General features: G+C 39.8%; 1 protein-coding gene across 1 annotated transcript; it reads right to left on the bottom strand.

Annotated features, from left to right (window-relative positions):
* Nucleotides 1–172: 172 nt before the first annotated feature.
* On the bottom strand, nucleotides 173–16,538 carry LOC107549128 (apolipoprotein B-100-like). Its single transcript, XM_016230110.1, has 28 exons — nucleotides 16,417–16,538; nucleotides 16,046–16,075; nucleotides 15,655–15,758; nucleotides 15,426–15,571; nucleotides 13,561–13,708; nucleotides 13,312–13,464; nucleotides 13,088–13,212; nucleotides 12,916–13,001; nucleotides 12,379–12,832; nucleotides 12,179–12,293; nucleotides 11,940–12,086; nucleotides 11,620–11,831; nucleotides 11,351–11,546; nucleotides 11,087–11,263; nucleotides 10,802–11,005; nucleotides 10,504–10,671; nucleotides 10,208–10,413; nucleotides 9,922–10,101; nucleotides 9,733–9,842; nucleotides 9,430–9,637; nucleotides 9,147–9,322; nucleotides 8,879–9,039; nucleotides 8,656–8,765; nucleotides 8,161–8,534; nucleotides 2,032–8,061; nucleotides 1,799–1,904; nucleotides 1,479–1,665; nucleotides 173–1,386 (listed from the first exon to the last, which is right to left on the bottom strand). Exons 1-28 carry the CDS (start codon nucleotides 16,469–16,471, stop codon nucleotides 478–480), a joined length of 11,277 nt encoding a protein of 3,758 aa, XP_016085596.1. The 5' UTR covers nucleotides 16,472–16,538; the 3' UTR covers nucleotides 173–477.

The raw sequence follows: 16,538 nt of genomic DNA, 5'->3' as shown, positions 1-16,538 counted from the left end.
AACTCAAACCACACGGCAGCAACAAACAGGAAGTGACGTAGTCACGTAGAAGTACATGTTGTTGAGAAAGAAATGTGTGTTTCTGCTCATAATCATATTCAAGCATATTGCTAAACTGTCCAAATCAACAGGTTATCATCTTTGGAGGAACAAAATAAAAAGATGCATGATATTGCATAATAAAAGTTCTTTATTTAGCCTCATCCATCATGCCATTAATATCAGATACAGAACAAGGATGAAACTATGTCACAATTGGCATTTTTGTACCAAGGTTAGTTTCTGAATAATCATTTATACAAATAGAACAATACAACAGCATAATAATGATACATTTATGGCATCAGTGATTGCTTTATATACATGTTGGTATTACACTTCAGTTAAGTGTCCATTGGCTTGAATGTCCATTTAAGAATGCTCTTTCCAAAAGATGGTAGTGTTTATTTCATTCAATGTTTGTTCAAAATGACCAGCTTACTGGAAAAAAGGCAAAGGAAGCTCAATTTGCTGTATTCCATCATTTGCATTAATAAATGCCTCCCAATTGGTCAAAATGATGCTATATAATTCACCTAAAGGAAAAAAAACTAAGATGACAAACATTGTACCCAAATCATTGAAGGTCTGCAGCAGCTTCTTGTAGAAAGTGTTAAGGGGAGCAGCAACAACTTCTAAGATGTTGGATTTAATGCTGTCTACAACTTCTTGTGCTTTATCAACAACCTCTTGTAGGGTCTGTCCTAGTTTCTCAAGAAACACATCAAGGCCTTTTGTTTGCTTCATCACATCTGCTATCATAGCTAGGTGACTTCTCAGGGTACTTCTCACATTTTCTTGCACCTCGGCTACAGTCATGACCTTTCCGGAGGGAAATGTCATTTCAACTGTGCTGAAGTTCTCCAAGATGGGAGAGAAATACATCTCCATATTGTTAGCGAGTTTCTCCAGCATTTCCGCAATCATAAATCTGATTTTTGTGCAGATTTCAAGCAGTGTTGCCTCATCCATTCCAGGCAGTTTGTATTTGGTCTCTCTCAGGAAGTTGATGGCAGCATCGAGCAGGACCTGGATGGTCTTTTGGTATGTAACAACTACATTTCTGAAAAGTTTAGACAGCTCACTAAGCTCTTGGCTAGGCCAGGAAGCAGAAAAGCGAACATTTAGAACTTCATCAAGAATCTTAAACAGTCTTTTTAGTGCGTCAGTGATGCCATATTTTTCAGCAAATCCTTCAACGTGGGATGAGATAAGTGGTAGCCTCTCCATAAAGCCTTCGGCCAAATCTCGTGTGGCTGGTATATTGTAGCTGACCAACAGTACTTTTTCATCTCCCTTTGGTACAGCTCTGATGTTCAGAATTTCAACATCATCTTCTGGTGCAGACTGCAGAAAATGCAATTCAATATAGAAACAAAAGTTGTTAGCATAGATTTAATAGCTCATTTTGGAGGAGTAATGTAAGAAATGCCACTTACAGCATAACGGCTGTAGATCCTCGCATTCATTTCAGATGGAATCCTTCCTTGAAGCCAGAAGCCAAGGTGGCCAGTTGTTGGTGTGGAAACTGAGACACTTACACCATCGCTTCGAGCAGCATAGCGAAAGCTTACATCGGTGAATGTTGGGCTGGTGATGTCCACATTCAGGTTATGGCTACGATCACTAAACAAAAATTAATAAGCGAGCTTAACAATTACGATTTACACACAGAATTGGTTATAATCTAAACCACTTGTAAGACTAATACAAAAGTTTTACTTATAACTCAATTAAAAGTCAGAAGTGTTTTTTTTACCCCACACGAAGAACATTGCTGATGTCCATTGTAAAGTCAGCATGTGTAAGTAGAGCATTTGCTCCTACAACAAGGGCACCATTCTCCATTGTAGTACTCATGGCGTCTGTTTAGTGTGAAAGCACAAATCAATAAAGCACACTTAGAAAAAATACTGTAATTTACTCTTAGTAAACATTAGTATCACTGAATGATCTATATGTATTTGTATTTTTGTCTTTGCAGATACTTACTGTCAAGATTGTACTCCAGGAGCACAACTGGTGAAGTGGCTGTAACCTTGAAAAGAGTCTTGTAAACTGGGGCACTGCCATCTAGTTTTGCAACAACATCTGTGGTGTATACTGGAGAGACGATCTTTGAGGTGTAGTCAATTTTCTGCTTGGGTACACTAAGCTCCACCAACACCATCTCAGAGATCTTAAGGTCACCAAAGGTGCTTGGCTGAGACAAGTCCATTTTCATATCAGCCACAAATGACTTTAGAAGCTCCAGATCAACTGTAGCCTGGCCAGTATGATCTCCCTTTGTGTTAAAACCTCCAATATTTGCTTCATTCTTGGAAGAAAACTTCAACATAGCATAAACGTGTTCCATAGCTGTTTCCACAGACAGGCTTTCATCCATGTCAAACGCTACCTTGAGATCTCCATAATTCAGGTTGCCATCGGCAAAAGTCTTAAGAGCATATCGCAAACTGTTGCCATTCAGATAGATGGATTCATCATAATTCAGAGCTCCCTTTACAATACCACTATCTAGGAATGTTCCATCAATGGTGCTCTTTATGAGAGTCTCAGCAGAGATAAACGTAAGAGTTCCTTCACCTTTTAAGATGTTTTCAGCATTTCCCTTACCAACAAGCTTAATAATAGGAACGTCAAATGTGTACGCTGTCTTAAAAGTTGAATCAGCTTTTGAATGGGCCTTGTTGTCAGCAGTAAATTGGTGGTTGGCTTTAGCTGTAAGAATGGGTAGGTTAATATTTGCAGCTGTGTTCATAGACAGTGCAACTTCAAAGTTATCTGGGTTTATAGTTACAGTGCTTTCATGGGTTCCTTCAAAGTGGCGATTTTCCAGGGCCACAGAATTGGCTAATTTGAATCCACTTTTGGTGCTCAGACTGCTGGTTCCTTCAAGCTTGGCCTTCAGTCCCTCAAACTCAGAGGCTGTAATTGCTCCAAATCGAATCACAGGGTTATCTTTCCCATAGATACCAGCATTAGCATTAAGGCTGAATATAGAGGACTTGAATGACACCTCAGAGATTAAATCACCCAGAGGGTGCATGTTAATGAGACCAAGATCAATAATGGGTGCAGCTTTGCTCTTCTGGTAGACAATTTTTGCATCTACATCAATAGCCTGGTCAAAGTTGGTCAACAAATGCTTAAGGCCAGTATGTTCATATAGGTTGATGTTGCTGATTTCTGGAGTATCAACAATCATAGTTAATGTTTCAAACTGGATAGGTGGGATGCTGAATGGAACAGTCAGGAATTCCAAATTGGCCTCTCCATTTACTGCAGCGTAAATGCCAGCCTCATCTCCGTTGTTGGCAACTGTAAAGTTGTGACTGTATTTGTACTGGTTGAAACGAGCAAGTGCCACAGTGCTCAACTTCTGCACGTTGGTATTTATGATAACAGCATAATCATTCTGGAGATCAATCTTGGCAGTCAGAGGGTCTTTGAAACTGAGTTTAGTATTAGCCTTGTTTTGGAAATCAAGGACCACCTCAAAGGGTTGCACTAATATGTTGAAGGCACTGGAAACTGTACCACTGACCAATCCAACAAACTTTGTGTCATAGGTTGCCTTCGTCACTATCTTCATTTCTCTGAGATCAACCTTTCCAGAAGCATTCAGCAAGTAATTGTCTCCAGTATCATAATTTCCTTCAATACGGACATTAAAGTCAATGTAGTTTAGGGCAACACCTTCAGCCTTCAGTTTAAACTTTAAAGATTCACTATCACCATCTGTAGAAATGGTTAGCGTGGCTGTTGTTGGAGTAATAATAATAGTTGAGATACTCTTGATGGTGATATCATCAGACTTGTCATGCACAGATATTTGGCCCTTTGCTTCTTCCGTCATGGTCAGAAGGATTTTTAAGCCATCCTGCTTAAGAGTGATCTCATTAGTGTAGGAATGGTCACTGTTCCATGAGAGCACAGGAATTCTTACCTTGTCTGTATATTGTGTTTTAATATTTGCAGACATTCCATCCTCCAGTGCAAAGAAGGCCATGTTATCAATGTTAGCTCTAAGGGAGGCGATAGTTATCTTCACATTGCTCTTGGACACAGCCTGGGCTGAGGAGCCGTACAGTGACACTGAGGATTGATGTTCAACAGCTAGGACACTGTGAGTGATCTTCAGAGTTTCAGAAACAATCACACGACTCATTTTAGGGATGGCAACCCGAGCTGTGGAATCCAAGTTGTATTTAAGAAAGTCATATTCAGATGATCCATGTGAGGTAATGTGCCCAGTGAATTGAGGCGTTTCTGCACTTTCAGTAGAGTTTAAGATTTCCATGGTAGTTCTCATGTTGAAAATTGGAATGGTGACCCTAACCTCACCATACAGCTTTCCGAAGCATGGTATCATGACCTCACTAGGGATTGCAGGGAGAGTGAATTCTGGAATCTGCAGGTCTGGGAATTTGTGATCTGGAAAGTATTTAGGAATTTCAGGGAGGGAGATCTCTGGAAAACTGATCTCTGGCAGTGTGATGGCAGAGATTTCTGGTAGGTAGATAATTCTTAGGTCTCCAAAGATGGCGTCAACAGGTGGCATTTCATAATTGGCAATGAAGTTTAATAGGTCTAATAGTCCCTGCCTGATATCATCATACTCTATTCTGATTGGTGGCACTGTGTAATATTGCAGAATGGTAAACTCTGGAAGGTCAATCAGTGTAGAAGGGAGGCTGAATTCCTGAAGCTTCTCTAAACTTATTTTTATGGAGGGTACAACAAGGTTTGTGAGTGGGAAAGTGAAAGATGGGATCTCAAATTCAGCTGTTTTCAGTCCTGTCTTGACGCCATTACAGAATTGCTTAATCTCATTGACAATTGCCTGATCTTTAAGGATGGTTTGGATTATTTCCATAACAGTACTGCATGCATCTGTTGCAATGGCCACTACCTTTGTGTAGATACCACTCACTTGTTGCATGATTTCTTCTCTGATATCCATGTCTGTAATTCTCTTCCTGATGCTCTCTATAAGTGCCTCAGTGTCAATGTAGACTGCACTATCAACAATGTCCTTGAGGTTTTTGACCACATCTGCAACTTTGATTGTTTTCAGCTCCTCAAGGCAAGCAGTAAGAGATGACAGAGCATAATTGACAAATTCTCTGATTGCATTAAGCTTTTGCCGGATCTCAAGTGACAAACTCATGGTGTAAAGATCATTTATCAACTCCTTGACTTTCTGGTTGGCTTCATCCACAAATGCATTGTAGTCAAATGATCTAACATATCTGATGCAATGGTTTAGGCAGTTGTTTAAATGCTCAATGATTTCCTTTACCTCTGTTGTTTTCAAGTAGGTCATGGCCTTATCCAGCAGCTCTGTGATGGGGGTCAGAATAGATTTCAAAGAGCCAGCTAGAACCTTAACAGTTTCTTCAATATTGAACTTCTTAATAAGTTCAACAACCTTTTTCAGAATTGCTTCAATCTTCTTGTCAACTCCTGATTTCACCAGTATTTCTCTCACATTGCTGTAGACGGCATTCAGCTTCCCTCCCAGTACAGTAAGCACTTGTTTTGCTTTTTCAGCAATCTTGCGTATTTCCTCTGTAGGGATTTGAGCCACCAAATTGTCTGCATAGTCTTTGAAGTTGGCAGAGGTAACAAAGTTCTTCACATCCTCAATGAACTTTCCTTGGTCAAAGTTTGCAACAAACTGCTTCAGTTCACTCAAAATCTTCTCCAGTGTGGATTTAATAGCATATTGTTCCTCAAGATCTCGCAAGAGGGCACTGCTGCTACCCTTCAGTCTCGTTACATCAATCTGCTCAATAAAATTTTCAGAAGCCTCAATGACAGCAAGAACTATAGCTCTGATGTCATATTTCTCATTGAATGCATTCAGTTCTTCTGTTAGTCTCTGTATTACAGTGTCAGATAGTGTGCCGCTTACAATCATTTCTCTCACAATTTTTTCTATTTCTTCTACACGAGTGTTCAGTTCAGTGACTAGCTTCAACAAAACAGGCTTTAGATTCATCAGAGCAGCCTCCAGGTCATCCAGAGTAAATCCATACTTCTCATAAACAGCAATCAGGTCTTCGCTCATCTTGATGATTTTCCTCTCCAGATTTAGCTCATTCACAGAATCACTAATGTACTTAGCCAGGTTCTGAACCTCGGCAATAATGTCTTCTCGATTGATATAATACTGCATGGCCTCAGCAATCCTTAAAATTGTAAGTTTAATGTGTTGCAGGTCCAAAGGAAAATGCTGAATCAATGGCAGGCTAAAGACACGGCTGTTAGTGTTTTTATCGTATTTTAGGAAGGCTGAGAAAAAGTGGTCTTGGTTGTCAGAGTCGACTCTATTGAAGAGGTTTGTGATGATGGATCCAGACAGTTCTACTCCAAGTCTTTCAGGGTTGTTGTAAGCACTCACGTCTTGGTTGAACAAATGGTTGTTAACCTTAGATTTTACTCTCACTATGGCCTGCTGCTCAGATGGCGTCAGCACAGTATCAATCTTATTGTCAAGGTTGATTTCAATTGATATACCGTTGTCCAAATTGTGAGTTGTTGAGACTCTGCATTCGTGTGAGTGTGCAAAAGCAAGTGGTTCTGCCTTCAAAAGAAGTTTAGTGTAAACTTGTGCACTTTGTTTTCCATACAGATACAAATCACCATCTGTATTGGCCATGGCGTCAACGTTGAATCTGAAGGGAACAGCAGTGGCATGAAAGTTACCATTGAAGCGTAGGTACTGTGAGTTTAAAAGTGCATCACTGCCGAATGTGACTGAAAGTCCAGCAACCTCGATTTCTGTGTTGTGGCTCATGTGAGATCCCATGAGTTTTCCAGTAGTACCACACTTGGCAGTGACAACCAGATCTTCATATCTGATATCGTATGTGTGCTTCAGCTCATCCGCACCAGAGGAAAGCTTCCAAAAGCCACTCAGGTCTGCTGTGTAAGGAAGCGCCTTAAACTGGGCATCATTAACCAGAGTGATATCCAGAACATCCAGATTATTTTTGATTGCCACTGAAGTACTATATGGTCCAATCTGAATGGAGATGTCATGATTATAAGTTACAACATCGCCATCAAGATCCGTTATGGAGTTGAAAGCTACCGAGGATAGGGATGCAGACAGAGAATTTGTATTTTTAATTAGCATTTCAATAAATTTACCCTTCGTCTCAGCTGACCAGGAAAGCTTTGATGTGTCAAGGTCTCCATTGAATTTGTTCTCAAGCGTCAAAGGAATGAGAGGGCTTTCCAGTGAGGTTGTGCCACTCATGGCCAGGCCATCTCTGGTCAGGGATAGGCTGCACTTGTGGGAAGCTGTGTGTTCAATCAGATTTGCAGCGGCATCACCTTTTACATTCAGCCCATTGGCATCCAGTGTTGCTATAAACTGGGAAAGGACACGATTTTCATCCCCAGCAGAAGTGTCAGCATTAGTGTCAATCTTAATGTTGACCAAATCAGGACTAGCACTAGCCTCAGCTACATTTCGGATGTTTAGACTGAGAATCTTTGCCCTTGTATCTGACTTAAGAGCAAGTAGAGACCCTTTATAGGTAACTTCTGCATCATGTATCAGAGTGTTCTCAAATGCATTTGTTTTTGATATAATAGAGAGCTCTCCGTTGACAAGCGCCACTTCAATTGTGTTCTCTGCTTGGAAAAGGTCTGAGTCTACTTTCAGAGAGGAATTGATTTTCACTTCTGGCTTAAATGGGAGTATAATAAATGACTGACTGACAGCAACTTCACCATGCAGAGGACCAGCCTTGATGGAGCCCATCAGGTTTCCATTTCCAGAGATCTCATCCTCATTGACTCCAATGTGGTCTTTGTGTTCCAGTAAAATCTCCAGACCCAAGGGACTGTTTGCCTTAATCTTGCTGCTTGACTTAAATACGATTTTTTCAGCAGTTGTCAGATCCTCAGCATAATTAACACTGGCTTCAATTAGCTTGTGATCAAAAGAGGATTTCATCTCAGCCCTCAAAGATTCCCCAGGTGTTTCTTCCACTAAAACAGATCCTAAACATAAGCATAATAACATTTAAGTAATAAGTATTTAATTACAGATTACAAAAATGTGTTTAGGAAGAATATAGTTGCAAACAAATATACAAATACCTTCCACTTTGAAGGAGAGGAGATCCACTGGGCTAGTTCCAGTGGCTTCAATCTTGGCAGAATAGCTTGGTTTCTCACCAAGTTCCCTGCCAGCAGAAGCTGTTGCCTCCATGTTGTAGAAGTTGCTGCTTAGCTTGCTGGACATCTCTGCCTTTATCGTGTGAGGCACTGACAGAGACAGACTCTCAGGAACAAAGACCTCTGGAAGAGGAATGCTAATGGAAGCAACTTCCAGGCCAAGCTGAGGTACAACCAGTTTTGGTGTGGTCAGGGCAGCAGGGAAGTTGAAATCTCCGGAAGATTTCCCACCAAGAGGAATGGGAATGGAGATGGTATAATAATTCTGGCCAAACTTGTATTTAGCAGAACCCTCACTGTTAAAATAGATACAATTTTGCATTAATGTACTGAAAATTAATTAGTATGTGTAACATTATAGATATGTTTCACGTTTCTGCATTTTAAAATGTATTGTTATATTTTTAATTCACTCACGCATTCAGGAAAAGCTTCTCAGGGACAGTGAATTCTGGAAGGGCAGGAATCCTAAAGCCCTGGACATATGGGATGTTGGTGGCTAATTGTTCCAGGTAGGTATTTGAGGCCTAGATGATTATTGAATATGTGTTATTTTCTAATTTTGTATCTGTATTTTTATGTTTTGCTTACTTGTATGAATTTATGGATTTGGGGAATCAATTATTTATTTTGAATTTACCTCAACTGACTGGATCAAGACATCACGGAACTTCATATCAGATGTACCAATCTTCTGATCAAGCAGGTCACTGACTGTGGCTTTGATGGCATCCATAGGAATAATGTTGTGAATCTCAGTGCTGACATCAGAAGTGACCTCAGCCTCAATCTTCTCCACATCTAAAAAGAACATGAAAATTAATTAATATAGTAGAGGACTTCCAGTTCATTTGCTGAATTTGAGCTGAAGTTGAATTCAAGGAAGTACAGTTAAAATTAAAATGTACCATATTTCAGAATGACTTTCTGAATAGAGGAAGTTTTCTCCGGGAGCCTAAGGTCACTTTCAAGTTCTACTGTAAGACTCTCAGCATGTTTCAGTTGTGCAGTTACTTTAGCATCAGTCTGAAAATGAGGAATGAGCAGCTGAACCTGCAGCATGGCATCCTTAATTGCCTCTGTCCTAAAGAAGGAAGAAAATACTAAACCCATGAGTTTATTTGTACAACGTGCAATTATTAAAAATATATTATTATTGTTAGAACATATTTAATATAGACATGTGCATACTTAGCAAGGGCAACAAGAGATGCCTCAGGTATATTCTTGTTAATGAAGTCAATCTGAATGGAATGTGTGGCCCTGCTCTGAGTGCTGCGTTCAACAGAATGAACCCGAATTCCAGCTTCAAGGTCATAATCAGGAATTTGAAGATCAGCTGAGACACTGTATTTCTGTCTGTCAAACATCAGTTTTGCTATGCCCTCAAATGGTGCTCCTATTATATGGAAAAAGAGCAAAATTTCAGTTGCCAGTTAATAGATGAAAATATGTCAAGATCGTAGGGAATTCTTTCGTGAAGCAATGCTTTACCTTCTGTCTTCAGACCAAAAGTCACCATGTCAACTTTGTCTTCATACACATAGTCGACAGTAGCTGTGTATGCAGAAACCTCACCAGTGGGGTGGATCTCAATGGCAAATCTGAAGACACAGGTCTGTGTTCAAATTTTGAGACTCAAAAAAGCAAGAAAATAAATAAATCAACCAGTATTTTCCTTACTTGCTGTCACCAGTCAAGGGGAAGTAGGGAGAGGCATCACTGGAAAAGGCATTTGAATATTGCATGGCACTGCAGTACTTAAAACCAGGGAAGAAAGGAGTGCATTTATGTGCTTTGACATGTTCCATCATTGGAGGAATAGTCTTTGTTTCAGTACCAGTCACTGAGAACAAGGAGTTACTGTGCAGAGAAAACAAAATTAATTTCTGTAATATATTTGTAGAGCAGTATTAAATTTTTTGTTTGTTTATCATGATTGCATTTTGTGTTAACAGTAGCATCTTACGTCACACTGATGAGTTTTGTTGGAGCTTGGGGTGTGGGAAAGGTCAGCTTGAGCTGCTTTTTGGTTACAGAAACCTTTACTTTAAGACCGCTCTCATGATAGATGTTAGTATGCATCTCCAGGCCAGACTCAACATAGTCAGGTAAGAGAGCTCCAACCTCAGTCACAAACTCCACTCCAACAGATGGCATGAAAGCCATTTCACTCTGTGTGAAAAGACAAAGAAATAGGTTAAATAATCTAGCTCGGTAAAACCCTGGTTACTGATCACAATGAGAAAAAGGCTGGACCCATACCATATCAGGGGCGATTTTCAGTCCTCCTTTCACTCCTGGAGCAAAAGTACCAGACAGGGCAACTCTTAATGGAACTCCAGTACCAGTGGGTAGATAAAACTCATTGTCCATGAAGACGTAGTGAATGAAAAGGTTGTTGTTGACACTTGAGTAAAGGTTCCTTATGAACTGTAAAACAAATCATTCACTCAATACATTTCAACTTATGTTGACAATGATCCTTTTTCATTATTATGGTGTTTTATTTGTTAAGCAGATTTGCTTAGCACTAATATGTATTTTAAAGCAGTTCACTTACATCAACAGGGAACATATTTAAGAGTCTATTAGTCAGCAAAGCGGCAGAGTTGGCCATGCCTTCCATATCCTTGGTTTTGAGATAGCCCATTTCAGCACCCAGAAGCCTCAGGTAGATCATAGCCTCTGGGTTATCCTGAACCTTCAGTTTCTGAATGAGCTTGTTAACATTATCCATTATTTCCTTGACAATGCTTTGAGGAGCCTAGAGTGAGAAAGGTATGTGAGTGATAAACCAAACCAAAGAAAATGCTAAAAGCTTGCAAATTTTTTAAATGTAAAAGACCTGTTGCATTTTTATGTTATCCCATAGGGTTGGGAACATGCTCTGCAATATGTCATTGCCCCTGGGCACTTTATCAGCTGCATAGTTAATTGTCTTCTGCATGGTGTCACGGAAGAATCCATCAATACCGATTAGGGCATCAACAGTGGGTTCCAGTCCCTTGCCATTCAACCCGATCTGTAAGAACAAAAAATAATAACATATCAATATAAAACTAAATAAAATCAAAAGGAGAAGATTTAAAAACATAGACTACTCTTGTACCTCAAACATGTCTACGTCATATCCAAAAGCATTCAGGGTCATCTCCAGGATGACTTCATTGGGCAGAAGTTCTTCAGACTCGAAGATCACATTTCCCTCTAGAGAGCCAATCTTGTAATTGCGTGAGTACTTTGTTGGATCTGTGGAAATTCTGATCTCATTGCCTTGGAGGGCATTGAGAATCTTCTCTTTAAGTCTGAGAAGCAGAAGATAAATTGGATACAGTTTTTATACTTAAGATGTTAAAATGTATTAAGATTTCTACTAACTCCTTAGTCTCAGATGCTGTGGAGCTCAGGATGTTGCTGATATGTGAGTTAACAAAGCTCATAGCCTGACAGTTTTCATTTTTAGGCAGAGCAGCAACCAGCTGAGCCAGTTCAGAGGGCTGAGGGTCCTTCATCACAATGAGATACGCAGCAACGCGCTTCTGTATGGGAGCGTCTCCATCGAAAATGACCTTCATTAGCACCTCTCTGCCCTGTTAGAAATAGCAAGTTTATGTTAGCCAAACATACATTTATTGTAAATATTTTAGATTTATTTAAAATTCTAGAAGTCTTTCAATTAGGTAATATATCTTGTTTACCTCATCAGGGACAGAGGTGAGTCTAAAAGCTTGAATAGCAGCTTGCTGGACCTCAGGGGATGCAGCAGGTTGGTTTACACATTGGATAATTGCTGATTTCAGAGCAGGGCTTGCGGCTCCGACGGCAGCAGCCATGTTTCCAATGACCTTAGAGATTTCATATACAGATTTCAGTATCCACATATCAGCTGTTATTTTTAACTTGGTGAAGCATGAGTAATGGAATAGGTTGAACATACCCTCAGGGACAGGTACACATGTTCTTGGTCGCCTGTGCAGTCACCAATCTGTTCAAGGGCGTAATCAGCGACTCCCTGAATCTCAGGGGTGACACTTCCCTCAGCTTCATAGAGCCTTGGATAAGACAGGTTAATAAACATTCAAATTCACTTATAGATCAAATACCACGACTACAGTTGAGTTGAGCCTGTTTTCTCACCTCCTGACAGCATTGCTGAGAGCATAGTAGATAGGCTTGCTGTTCTTGTACTTGGCCATCTTCAGCATTTCCGCAACAAGGTCTCTGGATGGGTTGGGAACCATTCCCATGGCATACACTGCAGCATCAATCTCTAAAGAGGAACGGTCAAAGGTCCTGAGAACCTGCAAGATGGAGCTGGTGCATTCTGGCGTGCCACACTGGAACAACGCCTGGTACACCAGGGAGCGAGAGATCTCCAGGGCCTCCGGTAGAGCGGCGCTCAGGCTTTCAGCATTCATTTTGCGGATTGTAGCGATGAGCTTGTGAGCTAGGTGGGCTCTGTTGTGTCCATTGTTGGTCTCAGAAAGGCCAGCCAGTTCCCGTAGAACAGACAGCATGACCTCTTTATCCTTAATTGGATGGACTGAGTCAATGCTTCCATCAAGGTGCAGGGTCTTCATGTTGGCTACATCTAGAGGTTGGTAAACAAGAAAACAGCATTAATTAAAATGCAATTACTGCAAACGCATGTTAAGTGTCTGAATGATTGCTTACCGTGCTCAAAGATTCTGTCATTGTGCACAGACACTCCCACCAGAGTCAAGACTTGTTTTCCTACATTAGTAACTCCATACTTTCCTCTGTTTATAATCAGAATGAATAAGCAGATCAATAGATGAAACGGTCAGTCAAAAGTAAAGACCCATGTAGCTGTCAATTAACTCACTTGTAAGAAAAAGGCACAAGCATGTGGTTTTCAGTGCAGGAAGCAGAGGTCATATGTTTCTGTGCATTATCAAACTTGTAGTTGCAGGTTTGACTGCTTGTGATGAGCTGAGCAAGTGGGTAGTGCTGTGTGACGAAAAGACAAACAAGTTCAAACATTATTGAAGCCATCAGATATCCAGCACACAGTTATTTGTTGTCTTATTCAAAGACGGGTTGACTTACCAAGCCTGTGATAAGAGCCAGGGGACTGGTGTGGTCCTTGACCGGCCTGAAATTGTCACATTTAGACAGGTCTCTGTTGAGGGTGACATCGGTGGCAATGTCCTCTCTGGCGTTCTCGGTGTAGCCTGTCTTGCACATACCGTAGATAGTGGGCTGGATTTGGAAAATAATTCATGATGGATTAGTCAATACATATCAACCTTTTAACAAATGTAAACTTTTTGCGACAGTTTAGAGTTAATGACTGACCATTCTCTTGTTTCTGTCCTCCTCTAGCACAGGCACTGCAAGGGCAGAGATTAGACCTCTCTTGATGTTCAAAATATTGACTGGTTCATCATCCTCAGGAAACAACTTGATGTCATCGTCTCCCTCAGCGGTGAACTTCAGTGGGTTCCTGAGAATTAAGATCAGGGTAGGTGTTTAATATGTTTTTTTCTTATCTGCTTAAAATAATTCTGTTATATCATTCTGTTGTGTGTATACAGGTGCATCTCAATAAATTAGAATGTCGTGGAAAAGTTAATTTACTTCAGTAATTCAACTCAAATTGTGAAACTCGTGTATTAAATAAATTCAATGCACACAGACTGAAGTAGTTTAAGTCTTTGGTTCTTTTAATTGTGATGTTTTTGGCTCACATTTAACAAAAACCCACCAATTCACTATCTCAACAAATGAGAATATGGTGACATGCCAATCAGCTAATCAACTCAAAACACCTGCAAAGGTTTCCTGAGCCTTCAAAATGGTCTCTTAGTTTGGTTCACTAGGCTACACAATCATGGGGAAGACTGCTGATCTGACAGTTGTCCAGAAGACAATCATTGACACCCTTCACAAGGAGGGTAAGCCACAAGCATTCATTGCCAAAGAAGCTGGCTGTTCACAGAGTGCTGTATCCAAGCATGTTAACAGAAAGTTGAGTGGAAGGAAAAAGTGTGAAAGAAAAAGATGCACAACCAACCGAGAGAACCGCAGCCTTATGAGGATTGACAAGCAAAATCGATTCAAGAATTTGAGTGAACTTCACAAGGAATGGACTGAGGCTGGGGTCAAGGCATCAAGAGCCACCACACACAGACGTGTCAAGGAATTTGGCTACAGTTGACGTATTCCTCTTGTTAAGCCACTCCTGAACCACAAACAACGTCAGAGGCGTCTTACCTGGGCTAAGGAGAAGAAGAACTGGACTGTTGCCCAGTGGTCCAAAGTCCTCTTTTCAGATGAGAGCAAGTTTTGTATTTCATTTGGAAACCAAGGTCCTAGAGTCTGGAGGAAGGGTGGAGAAGCTCATAGCCCAAGTTGCTTGAAGTCCAGTGTTAAGTTTCCACAGTCTGTGATGATTTGGGGTGCAATGTCATCTGCTGGTGTTGGTCCATTGTGTTTTTTGAAAACCAAAGTCACTGCACCCGTTTACCAAGAAATTTTGGAGCACTTCATGCTTCCTTCTGCTGACCAGCTTTTTGAAGATGCTGATTTCATTTTCCAGCAGGATTTGGCACCTGCCCACACTGCCAAAAGCACCAAAAGTTGGTTAAATGACCATGGTGTTGGTGTGCTTGACTGGCCAGCAAACTCACCAGACCTGAACCCCATAGAGAATCTATGGGGTATTGTCAAGAGGAAAATGAGAAACAAGAGACCAAAAAATGCAGATGAGCTGAAGGCCACTGTCAAAGAAACCTGGGCTTCCATACCACCTCAGCAGTGCCACAAACTGATCACCTCCACGCCACGCCGAATTGAGAGTAATTAAAGCAAAAGGAGCCCCTACCAAGTATTGAGTACATGTACAGTAAATGAACATACTTTTCAGAAGGCCAACAATTCACTAAAAATGTTTTTTTTTATTGGTCTTATGAAGTATTCTAATTTGTTGAGATAGTGAATTGGTGGGTTTTTGTTAAATGTAAGCCAAAATCATCACAATTAAAAGAACCAAAGACTTAAACTACTTCAGTCTGTGTGCATTGAATTTATTTAATACACGAGTTTCACAATTTGAGTTGAAGTACTGAAATAAATGAACTTTTCCATGACATTCTAATTTATTGAGATGCACCTGTATATGTGTGTGTATTATTTGGTGTAGAATGCCTTGAGAAACATACTTCTCCATGGCAGCCTTGAAAGCGTCTGCACCAGCAGATTGCCCAAAGATAGGCTTTCCTTCTGCATCAGCATCAGTCACCTCACTCAACTCGCACTCCGTTGTGTGCACAATGTAGCTGCATGTACGTGGGACCTCAATTTCAACCTGTTTAAAAAATAATATGAATGCAATTTCAAGTTTTAGGAAGAAAAAAACAATCTAAATATATTCGCAGTCTTCATTTATACCTTGCATCTTGCTTTGGGGCCATTGGTTGCTCCATTCAGGGCGTTTAGGGACTCTGTTTCGTAGGTGTATTCATACTTGTGGAAGCTCTTGTACCTTTTGGCCACTAGGGGTGCAAAAATCACATCTTAAATATCAAGGACACTCATACATGACTCTTTTCTGTAGCTTTAAATTGCCTTTCTGAAGAGAGAAATTATAAAACAAAATTAACAATTTTTACTATTACTGTAACACAACTTAAAAAAGCATGCTTTCTTATTTGTTTTCTTTTTCTTGATAAATATCATTAGATAATAAATACCATATGGAACTTTTTTTATATATACAATTTATATTTTCTTTAAAAAATAGAATTATAATAGAAATGATCAAATTATACTTAGGACTTACAAAGGCATGGTAATTCCTCATCTTGAGCATCTGAAATGAACAAACAGCAAGGAGTATTATATAAACAATTTCAAACATAACTAATTAATACATGATGACAACATAGACAATTTCACTTAATTTTATCATCTTTAAAATTTTATGTTCTTAATGTATGTTTACCAGTAGTTACTAATATGTAATACAATAAAAAATATGTTATAAAAAAAATAAAATATTTTAAACTTTTTAAAAACAAGTGACTACTACTAGAACTGAAACATGAAAACAAAATCATTTTAAAATATAAAATATATACATTCATACATATATTTTCATATAAAACCAACAACAGTCACAAATGTTTCTATTAAATCCTTTGTAGTACTTACTTGTCAAGACTATTCCACTTAGAAGCAGCAAAAGGCAGAGCTTAGTGTCCCCCATAATGGGTTCAGTTAAGCTCTTTCCTTCAGACCCTTGCGTATTCAGATGTGATCTGCTGTATTACTGC

The sequence above is a fragment of the Sinocyclocheilus grahami genome, unplaced genomic scaffold, assembly GCF_001515645.1.
Source record: "Sinocyclocheilus grahami isolate Dianchi unplaced genomic scaffold, SAMN03320097.WGS_v1.1 scaffold362.1, whole genome shotgun sequence".
Lineage (NCBI taxonomy): Eukaryota > Metazoa > Chordata > Actinopteri > Cypriniformes > Cyprinidae > Sinocyclocheilus > Sinocyclocheilus grahami.
Note: the sequence above shows the minus strand (reverse complement) of the source record. Positions and strands in the feature narration are given on the sequence as shown.

Bases quoted from the DNA above. Each gene is read 5' to 3' on its own strand.
- LOC107549128 (XM_016230110.1), bottom strand. From the start codon at position 16,471: ATGGGGGACACTAAGCTCTGCCTTTTGCTGCTTCTAAGTGGAATAGTC. The intron at 16,076-16,416 runs GTAAGTACTACA...TGTTCATTTCAG, and splicing joins AAGTGGAATAGTCTTGACAA to ATGCTCAAGATGAGGAATTA. The intron at 13,709-15,425 runs GTATGTTTCTCA...CTTAATTCTCAG, and splicing joins TTCAAGGCTGCCATGGAGAA to GAACCCACTGAAGTTCACCG.